Source organism: Phocoena sinus, chromosome 15, assembly GCF_008692025.1.
Source record: "Phocoena sinus isolate mPhoSin1 chromosome 15, mPhoSin1.pri, whole genome shotgun sequence".
NCBI classification, from domain to species: Eukaryota; Metazoa; Chordata; class Mammalia; order Artiodactyla; family Phocoenidae; genus Phocoena; species Phocoena sinus.
Genome location: NC_045777.1, coordinates 22,669,200 through 22,696,201, shown reverse-complemented (window position 1 = coordinate 22,696,201; position 27,002 = coordinate 22,669,200). Strand labels below are relative to the sequence as shown.

General features: G+C 49.9%; 1 protein-coding gene across 3 annotated transcripts in view; it reads right to left on the bottom strand.

Moving 5' to 3' along the window:
• SOGA1 (suppressor of glucose, autophagy associated 1) overlaps positions 1 to 27,002 on the bottom strand; it is a 73,356-nt gene that overhangs the window by 13,590 nt on the left and 32,764 nt on the right. For 2 of the 3 annotated variants that reach the window (XM_032604180.1, XM_032604182.1), the window contains exons 4-13: positions 20,773 to 20,835; positions 18,923 to 20,113; positions 16,643 to 16,789; positions 13,758 to 13,883; positions 12,305 to 12,535; positions 6,667 to 6,771; positions 5,513 to 5,680; positions 3,693 to 3,944; positions 2,037 to 2,108; positions 999 to 1,069 (exon numbers count right to left, since the gene is read on the bottom strand). In XM_032604180.1, the coding sequence (XP_032460071.1) occupies positions 999 to 1,069; positions 2,037 to 2,108; positions 3,693 to 3,944; positions 5,513 to 5,680; positions 6,667 to 6,771; positions 12,305 to 12,535; positions 13,758 to 13,883; positions 16,643 to 16,789; positions 18,923 to 20,113; positions 20,773 to 20,835 (2,426 nt within the window). The remainder of the gene's footprint in view (positions 1 to 998; positions 1,070 to 2,036; positions 2,109 to 3,692; positions 3,945 to 5,512; positions 5,681 to 6,666; positions 6,772 to 12,304; positions 12,536 to 13,757; positions 13,884 to 16,642; positions 16,790 to 18,922; positions 20,114 to 20,772; positions 20,836 to 27,002) is intronic. The other variant, XM_032604181.1, reaches the window with a different exon arrangement.

The window sequence follows — 27,002 nt, the reverse complement described above, 5'->3', positions numbered from 1 at the left end:
ACGTTTACTTTTGAGGGAACCCAAGCTAGGACACATTTAATCTCCAGCCCAGACCTGGCACGTGCACTGCCTGATGATTGTAAGTGCCAGGCCTACGTGACAACAGTGCACACGTCAGACCATTCAGTCCTCCGACAACTCCAGGGGGCAGTTCCTGTTATCCCAGTAGGTAGAAATGGGAAGTACAGCCCAAGGGCACAGAGCTAGAAATGACAGTGCTGGAATTCAAATCCCACACTACGACTCCAGAGCCACCCTCCTATCCTGGGGCCCACCTGGCTTCACGCTACTCGCACGGCCCCTGGGAGGTTCTGTTACCCTGAATCTTTTCATAATTGTTTCCTAATGGTGGAGACACGGTCCTGATAGCCCTAGGTGTTTTCCTGGCTATAGCACAGGGCTGGGCCCAGAGGATGCTGCTCACTAGTCCCAGGAATAGATGTCCAGCTGGACTCTCCCAACTCCAGAGACAGGAAGAACCCCAAGAGGAGCTAAACAGTTTCTTCCCCAGCTAGGATATTCTGGGGCCCCAGTTTTCCACGCCCAGAATCAAAAAAAGCACAGGCTACAATTGCCATCACCCAAACTTTCCCGGCTCCTAAGTGGCTTGGGTTCCATAAAAGCCATATCCCAGGGGACTTCCCTGGCGGTCCAGTGGTTAAGACTTCACCTTCCAATGCAGGGGGTGCGGGTTCAATCCCTGGTGGAGGAGCTAAGATCCCACATGCCTCCGGGCCAAAAAACCAAAACATAAAACAGAAGCAGTATTGTAACAAATTCAATAAAGACTAAAAAAATGGTCCACATCAAAAAAAAAAAAAAAAATCTTTAGAAACCATATCCCAGTGTTCTCCCAATTCAGCTGAGGTGCAGTGGTGGGTGCGCAGGGCAGAGGAAGAGAAGAGAGGCAAAGGGGCAGGGCAGCCTGCAGGGTGGGGCTGGGGGGCAGAGCAGGGGGAGGGGCTGCAGAGTGGAGCATGGGGAGGGGCTGCTAGCACCTCTTTAAGCCGGTTCCCCCAAGCTCAGCTTCAGAAACAGCCTCCTTGTTGTGGATCTTCTCACTGTGTGTCTGCCATAGAAGAGAGACAGGAAAGGGTCAGTCTGGCCACTAGCACACAGAGGGAAGGTAACAGGGGGTCTGGGTGGGAGCTGGCCCCGAGCCCCACGCATGAGTCGCCTCTTGTAGAGCAGGAGTGATGTCAGCACTGATCTAGAATGCCCATTGGTCAGCTTCTGGCTACAGTGCACCTGCCCCCTCTCCACACACACACAGGTGTGTGATGCAGGCATGGCCAATCAGCGGTCCAAGAGGGAACCCAAGGAAAGAGACTCTATTTAGAACGTATTCTGAATGTAGCGGCAGCAACAAAGCACCCAGTAGTCGCTGCTCAGCTGAAGGTGAAAGCAGACCTGAGGTCCTGCTTGGGGTTTGCCCCACCCTGGTTCAGAGACCTGCACCAGTTTTCTGACCCTGCATCACCAGCCCTTTTGAGCCCCTAATGAAATCCTCTCCTGCTTCAGTTCCCCAGAATTGGCTTTTATTGCTTCCTCAGGCTATCATGAGCAAGGGCCCATATGTTCACCCTTTGGTTACTCAGTGTGTGGCTATATGGACAGTGCACCTGAGGCTTAGAAGCAAACTTCGCTGATTGATCTCCACAACCAGGGCTGGGCTAAGGCAGAGAACGTGATTCTCATTTTACCAGTGAGGCAACTGGGGCGCAGAGAGGGAGAGTGACTTGCCCAGGATCACACAGCTCTTTGGAGGCTCTGCTTTTGAGAAAGCCACAACTGAAACACAGAGAAACACCTAGCCTTTGTCCCAGGCATGGAAGGATGGAGCTAACAGGGGGCTCTTTACAGGTCTCAAGGCTGGAACCATGAAGTAGAGACCTCAGGATTGAGGAGCCCAAGGGGGTGAGGGTGTGTGACCTGTGGGACAGGATTAGCATCGTCCTTGTCACGTTCCCCAAAAGTGAGAGACTTTCCAGTGTAGCCAGGAGCACAGCACATGGGCCGCCTGCCACCCCACTCACCTCTTTCCAGCTGTTGTCCTGCTTCTCCAGATCCGAGTGCTTCAGGACCCAAGGGTCAGCAGCCTTCTGCAGCTGGGCAAGAGTAAAGAAGACAGTCATGTGCAGGCAAAGATGGTGAGCAGGGCCCTATTCTGTGCAGGGCCATTCCCCAGGCTCCACTCTGCAGCCCAGATGACCCAGATCATGGACTCAGAGCCACCTTCCCAGTGGGCAGCAGTTCTGAACCAATGGAGTGGGTTTGACAAATGATCACGAAACCAACCACTTACAGGCATCTTTATAAGTGTCATTATATCAAGCACGGTAATAGTTGTTATTACCATGTTAATTCACGCTACAACGCCTGCAACAGCGACATCAGCAGCTGAGTGACGTCAAAGTGGTCTCTCCACCTAGGTATGCTAAGCAGCAATTAGACTGAATGAGCGTGGCCTCTGCATTCTGTCATGAACAGCTCTCTGTGAGAGAGGCAAAGTGTAAATAATATGTATATTAGGATTCAATTAATGATTTTAAAAAATCTCTGAATGTAAATTTTTTTTTTTTTTTTTTTTTGTGGTACATGGGCCTCTCGCTGTTGTGGCCTCTCCCGTTGTGGAGCACAGTCTCCGGACACGCGGGCTCAGTGGCCATGGCTCATGGGCCTAGCCGCTCGCGGCATGTGGGATCTTCCCAGACCGGGGCACGAACCCGTGTCCCCTGCATCGGCAGGCAGACTCTCAACCACTTCTCCACCAGGGAAGCCCCCCCCCTTTTTTTTTTTAAAGGGCTTCAAATGCTTGGCTTTTATTTATTTTATTTATTTATTTTTGGCTGTGTTGGGTCTTCATTTCTGTGTGAGGGCTTTCTCTAGTTGTGGCAAGCAGGGGCCACTCTTCATCGCGGTGCGCAGGCCTCTCACTATCACGGTTTCTCTTGTTGCGGAGCACAGGCTCCAGACGCGCAGGCTCAGCAGTTGTGGCTGATGGGCCTAGTTGCTCCGCGGCATGTGGGATCTTCCCAGACCAGGGCTCGAACCCGTGTCCCCTGCATTAGCAGGCAGATTCTCAACCACTGTGCCACCAGGGAAGCCCTGAATATAAATTTAAACAGCAAGAAAGGGAGGGAGTGGGTTGGAGTGTGCTTTTGTAATATTTGAGTCTATAAAGATGAAGTCCTAACTTATACAATTGCAATAAAAAATAAACAAAGGAAAAAGTCACAGTGGAGCATAGCAGCTTGATAAGATAGGTGCATGTTAACTGTAGTGGGGTTGTAATGGTCAATGATTGTTTTTCCTATTTCCCCCTTTTGGTCAGAGGACTCTAATTTTCATGGGAAACCTCTTGGTTCCGAGGTTTTGGCAGGTTCTAGGTGTGGACACATGACTAATACCTGGCACATCAGAGCCTTGTGGAAAAGGAAAACTCTCTTTCCATTGAAACTGCTAAGCTGTGAGGATATGACTAACAGAGGCCATATTTGAGAATGGCTTGCTTCAGAATAAAACACAGAGGAAAGCAAGCCTGTGAGACTGGCAGAGAGGAAGACCTGGTCCCTACTGCAGTTTCTGAGTATACAGATCCATCTCTGCCTGAAGGAGTCTTCCCCCTGGTCTGTGCCTATAGCAACTTCCCCCTTGTGGCTTAAGCCATCTTGGGCTGGGACAGACCTCACCTGGCTCAGGCGATTCTGCAGCTCCTTTACCTGCTGCTCCACCTGCTGCTTCTCACCCTGAAGCCGCTCCACCAGCTGCAGCTTCTCCTGGCCCCAGTTGTGCTCACTGATCTGCAGCTGCCGTGTCAGCTCCATGACTGCACTGTAGGACTCAGCCAGGAGGTGCTGCTGTTCCTCCCGTTCCCTCTGCAGGGCTGCCTTCCAGTCGGGCCCTATCCGATCTCCAGCCCCCTTCCCAGCCTTCAGCTCCATCTGCGGAAAGAAGAGCAACCTGGGTGGCTGGCAGTAGGAGGACCCTCCTCTCTGCCCTCCCTCGTCCCTCCCCAGGCACCAGCAGGGGGCAGGGGGAGGGTGCTCTTCTCAGAGGACCCCTCACCCAGGAACCTCCATTGACCTCCTCAGTTAGAACTAAACTTTTCTCACAGTCAAGGCTTGTGTAGCACAGCTTCTACACACCAAGCTCCGTGCTAAGGGCTTTTCAGGCATTATCTGTGCCCTCGAGAAAACTCAGCAAGATAACCACCACCATTGTCGATACTTTACAGAGGAGGCAGAGGTTCACAGAGGTTTGTCCCTGGTCACATAGCTACAGAATGGCAGAGGCTCCTAGTTATTGCTTCTCACGATATTTCATCAACACTTCGTGTTTACCAGGGTTTACGGTTAGTGGGGGACATGCACAGTCACATAAAGAATGTGGGCAGGAATCACCTGAGCGTGATGGCTGTCTTGGCCCAAATCTTGGGGTGCAGGAGGGAAACGTGCAATCTATAGAATCAATGTACCCCACCCCCGCAAGCTGTGGTCAGATTCCCATGGCGGGAGGGACACCTGGAACGCCTGGGGTTGGGGGGCCAGTGGGAGCAGGGGACACTGTGGAAGGTGCAGGTGGAGCGGGAGCTGTGAGATCAGCAGGGAGGGTTGGGAGGAGAGAACGGTGGCACCAGGAAGCCAGAAGTCTGAGAACTGGGAAGAAGGTGGGATCACAGTCACGAGGAGCCAGGAGGGCAGAGGTTTGGGGAGGGAGGGTCAGGTCTGCCACTGACTAGCGGGGTGACCTTGGGAAAGAAGCTTGACTCCTCTGTGCCTGTTTTGTCACTTGCCCAACAAAGATAATCAGGGTACCCACCTCTGAGGGGCCCGTGATGCCTGGGAGGGCAGACTGCAGCAGGGGCAGCGGGGAGGAAGCTGGGCCCCGCAGAGTTCTGGCGTGGGGTAGGGGTTGGGGTGGTGAGAACATTCTTTCTGAGCGGGAGGAAGCCCATCCCCTCACTTCTCAGGCCAGAGTAGGGGGCAGCACCTTGCCTCCAGGCACACAGCAAAGACCAAATATCCAGGACTCCTGGTTAAGGCTCCTTTGCTCATCTGAGTTGTAGGGAGGGGAGCCCCCCAGTTTGGGTGGAGGGAGCAAAACAGAGTCAGGTAGCAGGGGCTTAAGGGGATCCTTATGAGGACAGCAGGCAGCAGAAGTCTGGGTGTGAGGATGAAGGATGTCACCAGGTGCAGACAGGCATTTAAGAGTTCCGGCCCCACCTGTGAGCTCATGGTGCGGCGGAGGCGCCTGTGATGTCCCCATGGCTCCTCTGCCAGTCCCTCACCTGCCTTCCCTAGCCCAGGGACCTTCAGTTCCCACTGTTTCTGGTACCCTAGCTGTGTGACTCTAGGCAAGTGTCTTGCCCTCTCTGGGCCACAAGGTAAGTGAAGGGGTTCCTATGCTTCTAGGAGCATGGCTTGGGCATCCTCCTCCCCAGTCTGATAGCTGAGGCCTTCGCAGAGAGGGGAACAAGAAGGGGGATGTCTCTGACAGGTGGGAGACTCACCAGGGCAGTATGGCTCTTGAGCTCTGCCCGCTCTGTCTCCCAGGTGGCCTTGGCCTTGGCAAACTGTTGCTGAAGCTCAGTCAGACCACGGCGTTCATCCCGAAGCAGCCAGCATAGCTCCTTCAGTGTCACCTTCATGTCGGCCAGTGTCTTGATGTACTCATTGGGCTGCAGATGGGGGCAAGGCCTGGGTCAGGAGCTTTCGGAGCGGCAAGGAGGAGAGGCTGGGCTGGGAACTCATCCAGAGTCCAGCCTGGGACTCTACCAGGCCTCAGCCAAGTCCCACGACCTCTTCAGGTCATCTTCCCGTAAAACAGGCATAAAAGCCCAGCCCAGGCCACCTCTTAGACTGACACATGACCCAGTCTCACAAAAACACAAAATTCTGTAGTTACAGCAATTATTCAACCTAAATCTGAGCTGGGCCCTGGCTTCTCTGAGGCTCTGCAGCATCTAGGCCTCCGTCTTTCTCCTTGCCCAAGATCTGCCTTCTCTGACCCACTGTAGGCCAGATAGGGAGTCTGAACCACGGAAGCTCCCTGACTGCATGACTTGGACCCAGTCTTCTCTCCTGGGCCCATGACCTGTTTGCCACCTGTAACCCAGCTTACTGTGGGTGCCCCTGGGAGCCTGACCCTACTGCTCTATACTACCCGGTGGCTTGATTTGATGGTTCCTGATCCTAGGCCACAAGGCCCTTCTTCATACGACTCACTCAAGCCTGATGTCCTTACCCCCACTATGCACATCCCAAGCTGCAGCCAGACTCAGAATACCTTGCCACATCTCTGTATATACCGTTCTCTTGGTACCGAATGGCCTTTTCCCTATTCTCTATTAGGCAAGCTCCTATTCATCCTTCAAAACCCACCACCTATGACCCCTTCTCTGTAATACCATCCTCTATACTCCAAACAGAATTAACTGCTCTCTCACCTGAGACTCCACAGTCCATCATCTGACCCACTGTCACTGCCCTGGGGTGACTTACATACCCCATAGCACTGAGCATCTGGGGCCAGTGACCAAGCAATAACCCTCTGCTGCTCCGGTGCCTGGTGTAGGACTGGGGTCAGAAAGCAGCAAGACGTGATCACTAAACAGACAAAGGAACAAACGGACAGGACAGGACTGGAAATGGGCTGAGAACGCACCGTGTTTTGGGTCCAGCTGTCCCCCGTGCAGGTCTTGTTATCAGAATGCTGGGCGTTTAATTCTTCTTCCTCCATTAGCAGGTACAGCTCCTTCATGCTATTTACCTGTTTTTTAAAAACCACACTCAATAGCGGGTAGGAGGGCATCATGCCTGGGGGTCTGACCCTCAGGGGGAGGGGATACAGGCTAGTGGCCCAGATAGAAAGTGGGTTGCACAGCCAGGCAGGAATAAAGAAAAGGGGTTTATGGACCAAAAGTACCCCAGCTGGGCACTGATTTCCCAGATTTTAACTTTGAGCCCTGGGCACCATCCAGGTCAAAGAGCACAGCTGGAGAGTTAGACCCTTCTACCCCCCACACCATCTCTTCTGCCCCAAGGACCATGAGGCATCCCTGAGAGCTACTTCGAAATAGCTATGCTGTCAAGGTAGGCACTGTGGTTGGAATAAAGGGCCACAAGGCATCCTCATAATTATAGATAAGGGCAACCAGAGGCTTGGGTGGGCAGAAGGGACCCTTCCTGGGAGCGGAGGGGTTTGCTGCTGATGGATTCTGGGCAGGAGTCGAGAGCCAGCCCAGGAGACCAGGGTCTAGTTTATGACGGGAGTGAAGCAGAAGAAGTGGGGTGCTCACTCACTATTCATTTCATTCATTCATTCATTCATTTGACAAATATTTATTGAACACCTACCACGCACCAGGCCCTGTGTTCAGAGCTGGGAATACATCAGTGAGCAAGACAGACAGAAGCCCTGGTCCCCTTGAGCTTCCATTCCAGTAGCAGGAAAACAAACAAATATGTGAAATATTGATACATGAAACATCATTAAATATATGGAATGTTCCATAATAATAAGTGCTATGGAGAAAAAGAGAGCTGGGAAAGGAGCTAGGATGTACTGCACTGGGTGGTCAAGGAAGGTCTCAGAGAGAAGGTGATATTTGGGCAAAAGGAGGTAAAAAAAATAAGCCACATGAATACGTGCAGGTTGAGAATTCCAGGTTAAGGTCACAGCAAATGCAAAGGCCCTGAGATGGGAACACATCTATTTGAGGAAGAGCAAGAGAGCCAGGGAGGAAGTGAGAGGTACGGGGACCAAGGCTGGTTGAACAGGCTTTGTAGGGACTTCGGCTTCTACTCTGGGTGACATGGGAGCCAGGGGAGGATTGTGCTGAGGAGAGACACTGGCCTGACTTTCAGTTTTACGAGATCACTCGAGCTGCTGTGTTGAGATACTTTATAGGGTAGCAACAGAGCTCCATACTGTACAACACCAGGGGGCACCATCCACGTGGAGTACACGCGGCTTGGTACCTCCCTGCTTTGAATAGAAGATGCTCGGTGGAAGGGTGCAAGGGCAGAGGCAGGGAGACCAGTTAGGAGGCTACAGTGATAATCCAGGCAAGAAGTGGTGATGGCTCAGATGGGGGTGGTGAGGGGGTAGGCAGTGCAGCTGGGTCAGATTCTGTAGATTCTAGATAGACTCGCAATGTGCAAGAAAGGCCATGTAAGCCAAGTGCCTGGACAAGCTCCCCAAGGAGGCAGGTGAAGGTCAAGGAGAGACGTGGCCTGAGGGCTGAGCCCTCGGGAACTGTTGACGTTAAGGGGTCAGTTCAGGGAGAAAAGGAGGGTCCAGCCAAGGAGACCGAGAAGGAGCAACCAGTGAGGTGGAAGGAAAACCAAGAGAGTGTGGTGAAATCAAATGAAGAGGGTTTCTGGGGTTCAGGTCAGGCACTGAGCCTGGAAATATGTGGGGTGGAGCAGGGCCTGTATGAATAAATACCCAGTTCCCTCCCTGGTCACCAGTATCTAAACATACTGACTTTTTTTTTTTTTTTTTTTGCGGTACGCGGGCCTCTCACCACTGTGGCCTCTCCCATTGCAGAGCACAGGCTCCAGACGCGCAGGCTCAGCAGCCATGGCTCACGGGCCCAGCTGCTCCGCGGCATGTGGGATCTTCCCGGACCGGGGCACGAACCGATGTCCCCTGCATCGGCAGGCGGACTCTCAACCACTGCGCCACCAGGGAAGCCCCATACTGACTTTTGATTATCTGTATACACAGGTGCACAATTCTTTCTCTGAAATTCTTTGGGCCGGGTGTGCTTGGAATTCAGAAGTAATCGGGATTTAGAAAGATAATATGTTACCTACACTGTATATTGTAAAACAGCCCCATCTGGTGAGATACCCTATGCTCGTGGACACCAATATTTCCCCTTCAAACATGTGAGTACTAACAGGAAATGGGGTAAATAAAGGTTTTGCTGCCAAATGAATGTCAGGTCAATTTTTTCCAACTGAGTTAGACCCAAAAAAACACAGTTCTCAGAGCTTCTGGATTTCAGAATTGAGGACAAGGAATCAAAGATCTTTATCTGCAGTAGAATGGGGATAATAATTGTTTCCACATCATAGGGTATGTGTAAAAGTGAAATGCAATTATCCAAATAGAGCATTTAACACAGTGCCCAGGACACTATAAATACTCAATATATGAGGGTTATCATTCATATATATAGTTTTTTTTGTTTGCTTGTTTGTTTTTGCAGTACACAGGCCTCTCACTCTTGTGGCCTCTCTCGTTGTGGAGCATAGGCTCCGGACGGGCAGGCTCAGCGGCCATGGCTCACGGGCCCAGCCGCTCCATAGCCTGTGGGATCTTCCCGAACCGGGGCGTGAACCCATGTCCCCTGCATCGGCAGGCGGACTCTCAACCACTGTGCCACCAGGGAAGCCCTCATATATATAGTTTTAATTCCACATGTGTGGACACACATATTCTTTAAAAGTATGAATGTACATCAAGTTTGTTATTTATATGGTTATCTGTATTTTATTATGTACTTGTTTATATGTATTTTATACACATGGGCTTTATATCATTATATCTATGTATATATGTATTTTTTACAATGTGGGTGGTTATGTTTCTTATCATGTCTATCTCAGTAAGTATGTATATTTCTATTTATTATAGGCATGTATATTATTTTATTTTCTATGGTTACACCTTATTTTTTTCCTAAAGTAAGTTTCTGTTTCTCTCTGTTATCCCAGTACATTGAAATGGCTGGAAAGATTTTCACCAAATATGGAGAGTTTGCCTGAGACAACCTGATTTAAAATCAGGCTATGTGGCCTGAAGCCAATTCATTTTTTTTGGTGGAGGGGAAACATCTTTCCTAGCAGCCAAAAGTGGGCTTCAGCTATGGAAGACAGTATAGAATTTTCCCCCCAAATTAAAAATAGATCTCCCATACGATCTAGCAATCCCACTTGCGGGTATATATCCAAAGAAAATGAAATCTGGATCTCTCTATGTTCACTGTGGCATTATTCACAGCAGCCAAGATATGGAAACGACCTAAGTGTGTGTCTATGAATGAACGGGTAAAGAAAAAGTGACAGATACATACAAGGAAATATTATTCAGTCTTAAAAAAGAAGGAAATCCTGCCATTTGCGACAACATGGACATGGATGAACCTGGAAGACATTATGCTAAGCAAAATAAGCCAGAGACAGAAAGAGAAATACTACAAGATCCCACTTATATGTGGAATCTAATGAAGTCAAACTCATACAAGCAGAGAGCAGAATAGTGGTTGCCAGGGCAGGCGGAGGGGGGAATAAGGAGTGAATGGGTAAGAGTTTCAGTTCTACAAGATGAAGAGTTCTGGAGATGGACAGTGGTGATGGTTACACAGCAATGTGAATGTACTTAATGCCAGTGAACTCTAAACTTAAAAATGTTTAAAATGGTAAAATTTATGTTATGTACAATATATTTTACTATAATATAAAAAAAATAAATTTAAAAAAATTTATTAAAAGAAAACAAACTGGGCTTCATCCAGAGGCTTGTGTGGGACTTCCAAACAGGAGGGACAGTCCTAAAGCAGACAGTGGTTTCAAACAGGAGTCCCCAGGTGTCACTAAGAGTGATGCTCGAGGGGCAGCCATGCTGGGCTTTCCAGGTGCTTCTCATAGGGGTGCCTCCATGTCAGACATTCCTGGGAGAGGGCAGCAGGGAGTGTGTTCATCTAAAGATGGTCAGCAACTCTCTCTAGAGGCCCTTGGGGAGGAGGCGGGTGGCCTATGAGCCCCACTGGGGGTGGGGGAGGAAACTCCTGCTACAGATTCAGGTCTAACCACCATCCCCCAGGCTACTCTGGGGGACCCCTGACAGGGGTACATGGGGACTGCCACTGGTCCCCATTGGCTCTGGAATGAGTAGCTTGAACCGGAGAAGGGCCAAGCCTGGGCTAGGGCAGAGGTACCTGTACCTAAAAGGCCAAGGCCAAGGTGAGCAGTGCCAACTCAGGTGGGTGTGACTGAGGTATGACGTCCTTACATGCCCCCTTCTCCCAGCAATGTCAGCGTGCTGATCGTGACAGGAGGAAGGGGATTTGAGGACAAAGGGTCCTGCACAGGCTGAGGGACAAATGGGCCGCGTGAGTCCTTCCCAAGCTTCACACATTCCCAAAGCTCCACTCGTCATGTTTCCTGCCACACCCAATACTACCTGTACTATCAGTAATGCTTTTAAGTCAACGTACTCTTTCTAGTTAAAATAAACATATCTAAAAAAGGAAGTTGATATTACTAAAAATGGAAAGCCAGTGTCCATTATCATGGTCAAAGGTAACATTAAAAATAAAATATATTCGTAAGTGAAAAATAAACAGCAATAAAGAATCAACTACTTTTATAGGTAAAATGTGGATGAATCTCAAAGAATTATATTAAGCAAAAGCCAGACACAAGGGGCTTCCCTGGTGGCACAGTGGTTGAGAGTCCGCCTGCCGATGAAGGGGACGTGGGTTCATGCCCCGGTCCGGGAAGATCCCACATGCCGCGGAGCGGCTGGGCCCGTGAGCCATGGCCGCTGAGCCTGCGCGTCCGGAGCCTGTGCTCCGCAACGGGAGAGGCCGCAACAGTGAGAGGCCCGTGTAACACAAAAAAAAAAAAAAAAAAAAAAAAAGCCAGACACAAAAGACTACACGCACTTGTATGAAGTTCTAGAATAGGCAAGATTAATGCATGGTGTAAGAAGTCAGAAGAGTGCTGACTGCTGGGGTGGGCGTATCCCCTGTGGCACCCGGGAGCCTTCTGGAGCACTGGAAATGTGCTCACTGTGATCTGGGTGATGCTATACTACGTATCTGCAGGGTGTATACTACAAAACTGCATCAGCTGTACACTTAAGATGTGTGCACCTTACTGTATATAAATTGTACCTTAAAAGAGTAAAGAACATTAATATGTACCATATTTGCGTATAATGCAAAAACAACGCAACCAGATCATTAAACGCATCTATATCCTATTGCCAGCTCAAGACTCAGGTTTGTTAAAAAGGGAAACCAACAAATACCAGAGAAGTGTGAAAGACCTACTGGCCCCCTGGCAAGGCCGGGACAGAGTCTGTCGTCTTCACCACGGTCTCCCCGGCATCTGCCACAGCACTCAGTAAAGAGCTGGTTCTCAGCAAACCGATGCTGAATGAATGAATGAATGCAAGGATGGAAGCTGCAAGCTGATGCTTCGTGTCTGAGCCCCAGGGCTATGTCCCTCCTGTCCTCTCTCCTCTACCCCACCCCACCCCAGTCCCAGTCCCAGGGGAACCATACCTCAAGGAAGTCATCTCCCTCGCTGGGCAAAACCTTGCCCTGCCGCCAGCGCTTGAGGAACCACCTGAGCTTCATGAAGAGCAGGAGGAAGTTGTGCTTGAACTGCTGGGACTCCTGAACCAACATGTTCTTCTCCTGGCTCCAGAATTTCTGCTCCAGCCTCCGCTGCAGGCTCAGACTCTGCAGCTCAAACTCCCGCCGCAGGAGTGCCCTCTGCTGGTCCTCCTTCAGCTGCAAGGGGGACAAGAGGGTGAGCTACCCCAGCTGTCTAGGGGACCCTAACTCACCCCACTCCAGGCCTCACACGAGGGCCGAGAGGAAATTTCAGGTGGTGCCCGGTGGTGACCCCCGACAGGGATTCCACCACTAGCAGTTCACTGTGTTGAAATAAACAGTTCCCTCAGCTACTCCAGGGGAGAGAGACTCATAAAAACAGCAGCAATCACAGTAGCAATCAGCGAAAGAGCTGGGATCCGGCTCTATCTGATTATAAAAACCATGACATCATCTAATGAGCCCATACCAGGAACCAACATGAACTCTCACATTCATCGAGGCACCTGGGAGGGTGAGCAGTGATGGCAGGGAGGGGTGACCCACATGCAGAGCAAAGGGCATTCTCGGGGTGAGGAAGGCTGACAGCATTAATACCCTAGTAAGCAACACGGGGTAATGGCTCAGAGGGAGCCAATAACCTGGATCAGAATCCCAGCCCCAAGGACTTCCCTGGTGGTCCAGTGGGTAAGACTCCACGCTCCCAATGCAGGGGGCCCCAGGTTCGATCCCTGGTCAGGGAACTAGACCCCGCACGCATGCCACAACTAAGAGTTTGCGTGCCACAACTAAAGATCCTGCATGCCGCAATGAAGATCTTGCGTGTTGCAACTAAGACCCGGCGCAGCCAAAGAAATAAAATAACTAATAAAAAAATATTAAAAACAAACAAAAAAAGAATCCCAGCCCCACCTTGCCCTGCAAGTGCAACCCTGGGAAAAGCACTTCAGCACTCTGGGCATCAGTTTCCCCACCTGTAAAATGGGGACACACTTCACAGGGGAAAACATGAGGATTAAAGGACATGATGTGTGGCAAGTGCCCTGACATAGAGTAAGGGCTTAATAAGTGCTTTCTACTAGCAGAGCTACCATCTTGATTACCAGCCAGGCCTACGGCCTTTCTAATACAGATTTTCAACTCTGACGGGGCAATATTTCATAGATGGGAAACTGAAGCACAGAGAGGAGACAGAATGGGCCTGAGGTCACACAGACAGTCAACGACAAGCCCAGGATTCCAGCCCAGCACAGCTAATGCATAAGCACCAGTACAGCACGGGGCGAGAAGACACAGGTTTCCCCTGACATTCCTGCCTCTGAAGACCCATGGACCGCTAAGGTTTGGTTCAGGGAAGACAGGCTGCAGTAGGTGCAGGAGAGCACTGGGCACCACCCACCTGCACCATTTTCTGGTTGAAGTTTTCGGCCTCCTCCTTCCGCAGCTGCCGCTCCTGGGAGAGCTGCTCTTGCAGGCCCCGGAGGCTGTCATGTGCTTCGGCCAACACGAGCTGCAGCTCCTTGATCTAGGGTTGAGATGAGGGACACAGATAAGGAGGAGGGAGAGAGCAGGAGGAGGAGAGAAGCTGTAGTCAAAGGACGAGAGCCCTTTGCAGTAAGTCAGGCCCAAGCTGTCCTTCCAGTATAAACCAGGCACGGCAGCTGTCCCTGCCTCCATGGGTTGTCATGACGATGAAATGAAACAGTGCACATCAAACCTAGCTATTGTTATAATTTTAGCTTGATAATTTCTTGCAGAAATTTGTAGAAAATAAATACTATGAAAACTCAGTTTAATTCACAAAGATGTTCGTCTCATTTATAATTGCAGTAATTTACAAACAACTAAGATAAGTTGGGGATCAACCATATGTGTTTAATGGGTCTATACTTATGTTAAAATCCATATAACTGCACACTTAAGGATAGTGCCCTTGGGAATTCTCTGGTGGTCCAGTGGTTAGGACTCCACACTTTCACTGCCAAGGGTGAGGGTTCGATCCCTGGTCGGGGGAACTAAGATTCTGCAAGCCACGTGGCATGACCAAAAATTAAATTAAATTAAAAAAAAAAAGGATAGTGCCCTTTACTGTATGTATATTTTTATGTTATACTTCAGTAAAAAGTTAAAAATATATATACTCAATAGAAAAATATGAAGGACATGGCCACACACAAACTAAATGTTCACAGTGGTTAATTATGTGATAATCTTGTGATCTTGACTTTCTTCTTCATATCCTTATGCAATGCTGCTTAGGGACTTTATTATAGTTATTTGTTGTTTATAATGACTATATAATAAAACCTTACAAAAAGGACAATAAAACTCTACCTTTGGTGCGGGGAGGGGCGGGGGGATTGGGTTTATAAGGCTTTGTAGCTAAACAAGCAAAAAAACTCTATTTTGTTAGAAGTCAGGATGGTGACTAGATGGGGAGTAGAAGGGAAGCTTCCAGGGCCAGGTCATGCTCTGTTCATTGATTTGCTTACACAGCAGCGTTCAGTTTATGAAAATTATTTGAGCTGTACACTTACAATATGAGTGCTTTACTGCATGTATGTTATACTTCACTTAAGATTTCTAAAAGTATTTCTACTAATAAAGGGAAATTTTTATGCTGTCATGTTAAGCAGGAAAACAGAAAAGGGAAATGTCAGCTCCAACACCTACATAAAAGGTTTCCAGGTATGACAAGACGTCCCTCTGTGAAAAAACCAAACACTCGTTATCTGGCCAATAATGTAAAAGTTTGGCAATGGAAGGCACTCTGGCTTGAGGTATATCCTGTATGCCTGTTTTTGTTTTTTTGTTTTTAATATTTATTTGGCTGCATCGGGTCTTAGTTGCGGCACACAGAATCTTTTGTTGTGGTGCACGGGCTTCTCTCTAGTTGTGGCGCGTGAGCTCCAGAGTGCGTGGGCTCAGTACTTGCGGCACGTGGGCTCTCTAGCTGTGGCGTGAGGGCTCAGTAGTTGCAGCATGCAGGCTTAGCTGTCCCGAGGCATGTAGGATCTTAGTTCCCCGACCAGGGATCGAACCCGCGTCCCCTGCATTGGCAGGCAGATTCTCAACCACTGGACCACCAGGGAAGTCCTGTGTATGCCTGTTTCTTATTAAAAATCCTTAAAGGCCTCAATACTACCTATCTCTGGTGTTTTCCTCAAACTCAGTGCCCAACGTGGTGCCTGGCAAATTGTGACTTCTCAGTAAAGAGTGGCTGAAGGAAACAATAATTGAGGGCAGGTAGGAAATTATTTTCTCTGCAGGTGAGCTGGCCTATCTCTTTTTCTCAAAAAATAAGAACTAAGTATCTCATGATTCCTGCCCCCTCCCCTCCTCTTTTGCCATGGCTGCTAGGACACTCAGACCACTTCAAGAGTTTGATCCATCAGCTTCAAGGGAGCTTCTCCCCCTTCACAGTTGCAGACTGGCCTCCCTGGGACCAAAAGTTGCCTTCCTAGGGATGCTGAGAAGAAAAGGACGCTCAGGTTGGGGCACACATGAGACTCTCCATGGTTCAGGAGTCTCAGGGAAGCCCCATCCAGTCCGTAGGAGCCTTTTCCTGTCTCAGGTTCATTATGAAGTGCTGGGGAGAGGCTCAGTAGGCTTGGGAGGGGCTCAGAACCATCCAGAATTCCTCAAGGACCAGGGAATCCTGGAAATTCTACAGCCACCACCCACTCTAATCCTCCCATATTACAGGTGAGGATCTGCAGCCAGAGAGTGGGAACATGCCTGAGGCCACACAGCCTGCAGGTCTCCTGAGGCCCAGTGATGTGTCCTCGTCCTCTTCACCCAACACGGACCAGGCCTTAAGCTAAGGCTTTTCATGTATGTAATCCTTTCAACAACCCTATGACACATTACCTTTATTTTAAAGGTGAGAAAACTGAGGATCAGAGAAGTAAAGTGACACTTTTACAATTTTACAACTAGTATACATAGATCCACAATTTGTACCCAGTCAGCCTGACTGTAGAGATTGTTGCCTTCCTGCTGAACACACTACTGTTTCCATTAAATGACGTAAATTATTAACTTCCCTGTGGAATTCAGTAGTATAGGAGAACAAGATCAATTTCCTCGGATAAGTTTATAAACTTCCTTTCATCAGGCCCTGAGAATGGCCCACACTTCCTTGTTTCCCTCTCAGCCCTTGCTGTCAGGAAGCTTGGAACCAAGGGAAATACTCAAAACCCGTATCATCACCAGCTAAGATCCTGAGCGGCCTCAGCCATTCTCCTCCCACCCTCCCCACCGCCTGCTCAGGCCTATCCCCACCTCAGAGGCATAGGAATCACCGTCTTCCGCTCGGTAAGGCCTGAAGCTCCGGCTGGGGTCGGGCTTGGAGTCCAAGTCGCCGCTGCGGAAGGCCTCTCGTATCCTGGGCTCCCATTCCGGCAGGTCCCTGAGGTCAGGTGGCTGCACCTAGAGGCACAGGCAGAAGAGACTAAAGGTGAGCATGGGGAGGGGACACGGGGGTGCTAGAAACTGCACCCACCCAGGCCTCTGGCTCTGAAAGAGGCCTCTGACCGCACACCTGAGGGCAGGGGCCCAGGTGGATTTACCTCCGAGTCGCAGCCCCAGCCCTGGTTGGCACACTGTGACTGCCCCATGAATGTCTGTTGAAAGGCTGAATGGCTAGTGGTGAGTGAAAACACTGATTCTGTGAATGCCTGTCTTGTGCACAAACCTTCTGAGCCAGCTTCAACTGTCCTCCCACACATGCGGCCCCAGCTCATTCCTACCCCAAGGAGAACCAAGAGGGAGACCCAACATAGGGCAGTCTGCTTGCTTAAGAAAAGCAAGATCGAGGGCTTCCCTGGTGGCGCAGTGGTTGAGAGTCCGCCTGCTGATGCAGGGCACACGGGTTTGTGCCCCGGTCCGGGAGGATCCCACATGCCGTGGAGCGGCTGGGCCCATAAGCCAAGGCCGCTGGGCCTGCGCGTCCGGAGCCTGTGCTCCACAACGGGAGAGGCCACAATAGTGAGAGGCCCATGTACCACAAAAAAAAAAAAAAAAAAAACCTCCCTGTACAGACATGGGAAGACGTCCCTCCCCTATTGCTCTCAGGATGAAGATCAAACCTCCCAACACTGAGGTCCAGCCGCACTCTTTCCCTTAGTCCTTGGACACATCTTGCTCCTTCTGGCCATGATGCCTTTGCACAGGCTGTTCCCTCTGCTTAGAACACTCTTCCCCTGGTGATCCATCCTTCTGATCTCAGCTCAGATCAGAGGTCCTCCCTGACCCAGGGTCTAGGTCAAGCTTCTCGTTCACAGAAGCCAGCACCTTTCCTAGCGAGCCCTCATCTCAGTTTGTGATTTCCCATTCAATGGCATGATATTTTGATGAACATCTCTTTCCCCACTAGATGATACAGGCTGGGGGGCAGGAATCATAACTGTTTATTTGCTTACCATGGCACCTCCAGCACTAAGAACAAAAAGCATATGAACCATAAATACAGCATCGTAAATAAATGAACAAATAGATACATTACACAAGAAAAACAAGTTGTGTGGTAGCAGGAGGTATAACATAAAACAATTTGAGGCAAAAACAAATATATGAGAGTACATGGAGAGAAAGAGTTAGAAGGGCATGCTGTGATGATGAAATGTTCTAGATCTGCACCACTTGACACACGCAGCTACCGAGCCCTTGAAATGTGGCTGAACTGAAGAAGTGAACTGTCAATTATATGTATCGTACCTTTTATTAATTTAATTTTAAGCAGCCCACATGTGCCTATGACAGCAGTGCTCCAAAACCAGTGTTAACAGCAAAACCTTGAAGGAGTAAGAAGCAGGGAGGAGGAGGCTTCATCTTTTTACCAGAGGCACTTCTGAAACTCTTCGCATGTTTATGGATTACTCTTGCAGTGATGCTTTTTGGGGGGACAAGTGCTTTTGCTATTTTAATTTTTCTAAGTAGTAGTTTATAGATATCAAGGCTGGAAGTTCATTACCTTTAGAAAGCCAAGTTTCTGGCCTTTGTACAGGATCTGACCAAAGCTTTTTTTTTTTTTTAAATAATACTCGTTTTAAAATACAGCGTTGCAAAAGAAACATGAGGAGAAGAAAGGGCGACCTGGCAAAAAGATAGGGCTTTGGAATGAATCCCTTTATCAACAGTAAATGACTAAGAGAACTGTGGTATATTCACCCCATGAGATCATATTCAGTCAGGAGAACACACGAATTATTGCCACCTGAGACAACAAACATAATGATGAGTGAAAAGTCAGGCACAGGTGACTGTGTTCTGTGTGATTCAATTTATGCAAAGTTCAAAGACAGGCAAAACTGAATCGAGAGGGGTTACCCTTGGGAGTGGGGATAGTGGCTAAAAGGGGACCTGAGGAGGGCCTTCTGGGGTGCTGGTCACATTCTAGTTCTTGTCCTGGGTGACGCTTACACAGGTGTGCTCACTTTGGGAAAATTCATTAAGCTGTGTACTTGTGCTTTGCGTGCCTCTCTGTATGTATGGTTCAGTAAAAAAAAAGCCATACATACATATATAAAAAAAGTAATAGGGCCTGTGACTGGGACATCTTACCTGGAAGTCTGAGCCAAGGTCTTTGGCCAGAAGAATCTCCTTGGAGGGTCCCTGGGAGCCCAAGGCGGGCAGCGTCGAGAAGGGCTCTGGCTGCTCCTTGTTGGGGCCCCCGAGGACAGAGTCCGCCTTCCGCGTGAAGGCGTGGAGCTCCTGCTGGAGCAAGCTCAGCCGCACCAGGAGGGCGTGGATCAGCTTGGTGTCCCTGGGGCCCTCGCTGTTGTTGCCGGGGGCCTCGTGCAGCCGAAAGTCGGCACACTCGTTGTCCAGATACGGGCGGAGGCCGGCCGTGAAGCCGTTGGCATCGGCCACCAGGACGTCGATGGCCTTGCTGACCAGGACGGCCTGCTCCCTCAGCCCCGGCAGCGCCTCGGCCTCCCGGGCCCTGCAGAGCCGGGCGGTGTGGGGTCCGTGGGCCTCGCCGAGGGCCGCGGGCACACACTGGGCCGAGTCCCCGGCCTCGGCGTCCGTCTCCAGCATTGGCCGCGTGCTCTGGCAGGAGGCGAGGTCACAGCGCTGGAGGTTGGAGAGGAGCACCCGGTTCTCGTACTGCAGCTTCTTGACCTTGCCGCTGAGCTCGCCGATCTGCAGCTTGGCGGCTGCCAGCTCCTCCTGCGAGGGCTCGCTGAGCACGGAGCAGCTGTCCTCCGACAGCGTCACGTCCAGCTCGTGCTCCGAGCGGTACTTGGCCAGCTCGCTCAGCAGCATTTTGTTCTGGTCCTCCAGCTCGGCTGAGGAGCGCCGGAGCAGCTCAGCCTCCTCCTCCACGAACTGCAGGTGTCGCCGCAGCTCCGCCAAGCTCTCCCCACACTCGCCGCCACTGCCGCCCAGAGCGGAGAAAGCCAGGCGGGCCTCGGGGCCCCCGCAGCCGCCGCCGTGATCCTTCATGTCGTCCATCTCGGCCCGCAGGCCGCGGTTTTCCACCTCCAGCTCCACGATGCGGCGGCTCAGCAGGTTGGCTTCCTCCTCCACCAGCTTCAGATGAACCTTGAGCTCGGTCTCCCGCGAGTGGGGTGCGTCCGCCAGCTCCTCGGCCGACAGGGCGCCATCCAGGTCCCCGTAGAGCGAGCGGTACTTGAGCAGCTCCTCCTTCATGCTGTCATTCTCCTTGGCCAGCTTGGTGAGCTTCTTGCACATGAGGGCCGACTCCTCCTTTGCAAAGTGCAGCTGGCACTTCAGGTCGGCGCTGTCCTCCTGTGGCCCGAGGGGGAACAGGGACAGGCACAACCCAGCAAGGTTAGTGTTGGGAGGCTCAGCCACAGCATTTCAGGGAGCACTAACTACGTGCTGGGGACACAGCCCTGACCTTCAAGGAGCTGTGGGTCCAGAGGGGAAGCAGAGAGGGGGACATACATATTGCAGCACAGATGGGGCACCGCATGTAGCCTGGGGAGTCCAGGAGGGCTTCCTGGAGTAGGCAACATTCTGCAGGGTCAGTGTTGCTGCTACTACTATTACCATTACTACTGCAGTTTTCTCATCTGTAAATGGGGCAATAACATTCCCTCCCTCACAGACCATGAAGAAAATTAAATGAGACAATATATAAAAAGTGCCTGACACCCTGACCATCCAGGACCACTAGAAACTAACTATATTCTATGCCTGACCTGTGCTACATATAGCACTTTCTCTAGCAGAGCATGTGAGAACCATGGGCTCAGGGTGTAGTTTGGGGAAGTAAAGTACACAGCGAAGCTAAGAAAGTGAACAAGGGGAGGATGGAGTAGAAACTGGGACAGGGTGGGCACCTCTGGGGACTCCCCGAGCCACATGGAGTTAGGCCTGGGGCCTTCAGACTGAAAGCTACTGCTGGGGGCTGCACAGAGGCTGTGGAGGCTGACGGGAGGTACCTGCATGGAAGGTTTCTTGTCCGTCTTCCCAAGGGAGCGGGTTCCTCTTTTCTTCAAGGAATGCTGGAGCGAGATTAAAAAAAACTGAACTGAAAGCTCACAGGGTGATGCACATCCAAAGAGCAGTCACAGTGCCTAGGGTTCCGCTGAGGGCCCCTGCCCTCCCTGGCCAGCGCAGCCCAGCCATGTCCAGCCTTGACCAACATCAACTGCTGAGCCAGAGAAGTCTCAAGACCACCCAATGGGTTGCAAATGGGGAACAGGACAGAAGCACTTGAGACGATTCTGAACCCACCCGCCCAGGGTTCCTCCCCTCTCTCCCACCCCGAAATTGTGATCCAGTTGGGTTGAGCCCAAGACCCAGAAATCTGGGTTTCTGTTCTTGTTTGTCTTTCATTCATTCACCAAAGACTCCCTGAGCACCTATCACGTGCCAGGCATAGTTAGGCATGAAGAATACAGCAGGGACCATGACAGACAGGGTACTTGAGGGGGATGCTGGAGTGTTATGCCTTTAGGACTGGGGCACGCATTCCCCCGGCTAAGACCTCAAAGTTGAGTCCTCCCCCAGCGATGGCCATTGGCTGAGGGCAACCACCTCATCCAAGGTCATGTGCCCTCCCTGGGTGGGGGTGCTGGGGGGGGTCGGGGAACCCACATCCAGTGACTGGTCCATGCCCCCTTCCCACTTCAGCTCCAGAGCTCCCCATGGGATCAGCTGAGGCCATTGGTGTGAATGCTCTGCAACTCAGCTTCTCCCTCTGCCTCGATCCCTGATGGTGTTATTCCAAGGGGACGTTTCCAGAAGCCTCTTGTATGCAAATCTCCATCTGGGGCGGGGGGGGGGGGGGGGGGGGGGGGGGGGGGGAGATCCTGAGCTCGTGGAACTGACATTCTAGTGAGGACTTTAATTCAGCATGGATACTAATAAACAAAAGGAATGTGGTAAAACAGATCGTAACTATACAAGACGCTTAGAAATGATGAGGAACTGATCGTCTTTTACAATTTAAATGGTAGGTTTTCATGCAGATTAAAGCAAAATAAGCCTATAATAATCATCATGCTTCAAAACTACAGAAGCAATAGGGGAAGAAATCGATACATTTGACTAGATAAGCAAAGTCTACATGGGGAAAAGAATACCCAAAGAAAAGTAAAAATAGAACTAATTAACTGGGAAAAAATATTTGCAATGTATTACACTGACAAAGGGTTAATATCTTCAATATGTAAAGAGATTCACAAAATAGAGGAAAAAATCCAACAAACCTATAGAAAAACGGGCTAGAGATATGAAAACCGGTTCACATGCAAAAAAAGATAGATGGCTCCAACCGTAGGAAGATGCTCAACCCTAATCATGATAGAGAAATGTGAGTTAAAACTATACTGAGGTACAGTTTCTCACCTATCAGATTGGCAAAAATCCAAACACCTGACAACACATTCTATTGATGAAACTATGGAGAAACAGGATCACTCATATTTCACTGGCAAGAATGCAAAATGGCACAAGCCCAGTGGAGGGGAATTTGAGGAATTGTTATAAAAATCATTTCTGAACTTTCTCAACGTTTAAAAAAGTCAGTCGGTTAGATGCATGAGTCCACTGAACACTTCTTCCCAAGAGAGGGGTGATTCATGTTAGTGGCATATAAAATCACCCTTGGGTTACATCTGACTTTTCAAGTCAGGCAGGTAATTTTCAAGCATGCTCCCAGGTAGTCCAAATACATGGGCTCCTGGTCCCCCACGTCTCACACCCAGTCGCTGAAGGTGAGAACCACTGATCTAATTAATCCAAGCCCCCAGTTTACTGAAGGCTAGAGAGAGGTCCCACAGCAAAACCAGAGCTGACCTGGAACCAGTTCTTTTTTTTTTTTATGTCTTTATTGAATTTGTTACAATATTGCTTCTGTTTTATGTTTTGTTTTTTGGCCATGAGGCATGTGGGATCTCAGCTCCCGGACCAGGGATCGAACCTGCACCTCCTGCATTGGAAGGTGAAGTCTTAACCACTGGACCGCCAGGGAAGTCCCTGGGACCAGTTCTTGACAGAGCTCTTGTTCTAGCTCCAAAGACCTGGAAGGAGCAAATGTGCCTTCTTGGACAAGGGACAGAGTGGAGCCAGTACAGTGGTTCTCAACCTGGGTGCACGTCAGAATTACCTAGGGAAACTTAAAAAGAAAAAAAAAGATGCCCAAGGTCCCAACCCCAGAGAGTCTCACATCATTGGTCTGGGTAGGTCCCAGGCATCAGTATTTTTAAATAGCTTCCAAGGTGATTCCACTGTGCAGCTAAGCTTGGAACCACAGAGCCAGGGAGATGAACCCCAGACAGGCTCTTAAGTTCATCTCAGAGCCGAATCAAGTCCTAAAGAGACCTTTTGAAATGCAAATGAGGCAAGAAGGCAGAGGCTGATATTTCAGACGCTTGGTGCCAAGAGCAGGGAGCCAGTATTTGAGAAGGACTGATGGAGGATCTTTCCAGGCAAGGAGGAAAGAGTAGGGAAGGCGGGGGTGAGGGCCACAAAACAAGTCCTTCCCCAAAGACCCCCTCCTACAAAAGGGGCCTGGGAAGGGGATGCTCAGAGACCCTTCCTGGAGTGGTGAGGTGGGGGCTCAGGAGTCAGGTGGTCAGGCTTGCAGATCTGGGCCCGCCCATCACAAGCTGATGGGAGGGGCTGTGAACTCAGCTGGGACCCCGTCAACACTGAGTTTATGATCCTGGGTGAACCCCTTCCTCTCTCTGAAACTCCATTTCATCATCTATCAATACAAAACTGAGCCATGGATTAGGTGACCACTGTAGACTTTCTGGAGGAGGGAAGTGGGGTGACAGTAAGGGGAACCAGGGGTCTCCAGGGGCACTGAGAGGTCCCAGCCATCACATATAAAGGAGTGAGATAACGCAAAGCCTAAAGCCATGAAAAAGGACAGAGGGAGAGTGAGATTCACTGACATGGTATAATCTCTGAGACAGCTTGGTAAGCGAAAGGAAACTGCAAAACAAAACCTGCAACCCTAATGTCCACCAACTGATGAATGGATGAACAAAACGTGGCATAGCCACACAAGGCAATATTAGCCACGGAAAAGAATGAAGCCTTGCTCGATGCTACAACATGCTTGAAAACATCATGCAGAGTGAAAGAAGCCTGTCACAAAAAGCCACATAGCGTATGAATCCATTTACATGAAGTGTTGAGAAGAGGCAAATCCACAAAGGCAGAAAGTAGATTAGTGGCTGCCAGGGAGGAAGAGGAAGAGGGAATGGGGAGTGACTTGGGGTTTCTTTCTAGGGCGATGAAAATGTCCTGGAATTAGAGAGTGGTGATGGCTGTACAACTCTGAGTATTCTAAAAACCACTGAACTGTATCCTTTAAAAAGCAAACTATATGGTATGTGAATTATATCTCAGTAAAGCTGTTATTTAAAAAAAAGCTAGAACATGTTACCATTTTTATAAAGATAAGACGTGTGTGTGTGTGTATACACGTGTGCACATGTGCACGGTGGGGGAATATGGTCTAAAGAATATGCACCAGGCTGATGATGAGAGAACAGGGAACTTGCACTTTGCCCTTTTCTTCCCCCACATTTTTTCAGGAGGGAAGACATAGTCCTCCAGCGTTTTCTCTTTAAAGTTTTTAAAAATTATACAATATTTAAAAAAATAAATTAATATATAAAGACACATTCTCACTGTAAATCTGTACTGTTCTGACGAAGCAGAAGCCCTCCTGTTTACCCCCCCATCCCTTCTCCTCCTGAGGGTGACCACAGCTGAGGGTCAGCTGGAGCTCCTTCTAGATCTCTGGCTCTGTGTTTAAAATACTGAAATAGATGGTGTTCTTTTAGACTTTCCTTCCTATGTTTACTCGACTCTGTGATCTTTGACTTTTATAATAAGCACCTTAAAGCAGAAGAAAACCCCAAAACATCCAGCCTTTAAAAAGACAGTCTGTGTTCATGCTATATTATTCTGTATGTTACAGAAACTGTGCATGTAACATAATCCCATCTTTATGAAAAAAAAAATACATAGAGGAATATACATCATATAAGCACAGAGAAAGGCCTGAAAAGACACAAACCAAACCAAATCACAGGTTAGGCTGAGTCAGGCGTCGAATTGAGTGAAGTGGTTAGGGGAGCCTTTCTTCTTTTATTTTATGTATCATTATTATTTCTTACATTTTGGAGGACACACTCACATACTTCAAACTTCAAAAAACCCAAAAAGGGGGCTTCCCTGGTGGCGCCGTGGTTGAGGGTCCGCCTGCCGATGCAGGGGACACGGGTTCGTGCCCCGGTCCGGGAAGATCCCACATGCCGCAGAGCGGCTAGGCCCGTGAGCCATGGCCGCTGAGCCTGCGCGTCCGGAGCCTGTGCGCCACAACGGGAGAGGCCACAACAGTGAGAGGCCTGCGTACCGCAGAAAACAAAAACAAAAACAAAAAAAACAAACCAAAAAGGAATACAGTGAACCCTGTGACCAGCTCTCTTGCCCGAGGCAACCAGTGCAACCAGAGTCTGATGTGTCCACCCTTAGAGGTATGCTAGGCATGCATTTATATGTTTTTGTAATGAAATTTTTGCTTCACTGGAGCTTATATTACTTTTTTAGTAAAAAAAATGCATATATACATTTCAATATGTGTGTGCGCATACGTAGAAAAACGTATGGGGAGTACAACATATTGGGAAGTACTCCCACCCAAACAGTAATTTGGTAATTACTCGGAGGAATTCCCTCTGAATACTGGGAGAAACTTTTTCTCCTTATGGCTTACTTGTATTTCCTAGTCTTTCTCTACTACGCATATATTACCTGTTGGGTGGGAGGGGAAAGTTATAGTAAAATGTTTTTTAAAATGTACTTCCCCAAGAAAAGTCATGAACACCATTCCAACACATTTTCAGAGGGTGAGTTCTGAGTGCCCACCAGAAAGGGAGGGCAGTGCGCAGAGAAGAGGGGCTGAAGCAGCAAACCTTTTCAGGACCAAAGTGGTTCCAGCCTTTTCTGGATGGAACTGCCCCTGTCCCTGCCCCCCACCTCATCTAAGCCATTTGGGCTCCCACACTGCTCTGCGGCTCTGGAGGGAAAACAAGGCAGGCTCACAGAGCACAAAGACCTTCCTCCTCTCTGCAGGGCAGCAGCTGGCCAGGTGGCCTGGGGGACCGCGTTGCCTCTCCAGGGAGCCAAGGCCCGTCACAGCCCCTCTGTCAAGCCCCCAGGGGCAGATGTTCTGGCCCTGGGCCTCAGGTGGGCGGGCTGGGGCAGAGCAGGACAGCACCCGGGCACCAACAAGAATGCCAGTCACAAGTGCCGGACCCCGAGGGCACAGTCCTTGGCCTGGCACGCAGCAGGGGCTTCCCCACCCACCAGCAACTCACAAGGCTGCTTTTGAGCAGCCAGGGTGGTGCCTCTAAGCATCCTTGGTCTAACGGCTCCGAGTAGGAGCAGAAGCTCTGCCCTCCTTGCCCCTCTCCAGGAGATTAGAAGAGGGTACTTCCGCCCCTCCAGCCCACACGGAGAGGCTGCCTGAGCACAGCTCTGGAGAGGCCCCCTGTCTTCTAACACCTTCCATGCTTCCATGCTGCCAGGAAACAAAGACAAACCTTCAAGGAATAAAACAAGCCTTCTGCCAAAACAGTTGGGTAGATTTTCATCCAATTTAGAGGGGATGTTTGAAAAGGTCTCACTGAAAACACAGACTGTGCTGTGTGTACCAACTTTACTCCACGGGGGAGCCTGGGGTAGGGGTGCATCTCAAAGACTGAGGAATTCTTCCTCCAAAGTGGCTGAAGCAGCTAGAGAGGCGGTGTGGCTCCGGGCTGAGGGAGACCATTTGAGTGGAGGAAACAGAGTGGTTTGACATGGACCCCAAATCAAAGTACACGGGCAGATGCTACCAAGCGCAGGCGTTGATTTGCTGCCTAACTGCTCCTTCCATGGGCACCTGGCAGTTAGGTATGGAGAGCTCCTTGCTAGAGGCAGCAGAAGGATATCTAGTGAACTAAGGCCCACAGGTGATGACACTGATGACCAGTATTTACCGAGCTCTTATTCTCCACTAAGCATTTTACCTGCTTGTCTTGATTAATTCTCATAAACACCTCTGAGATGTAGGGATTCACGTTCCCTTTCTTTTTTTGCAGTACGCATGCCTCCCACTGCTGTGGCCTCTCCCGTTGCGGAGCACAGGCTCCGGACGCACAGG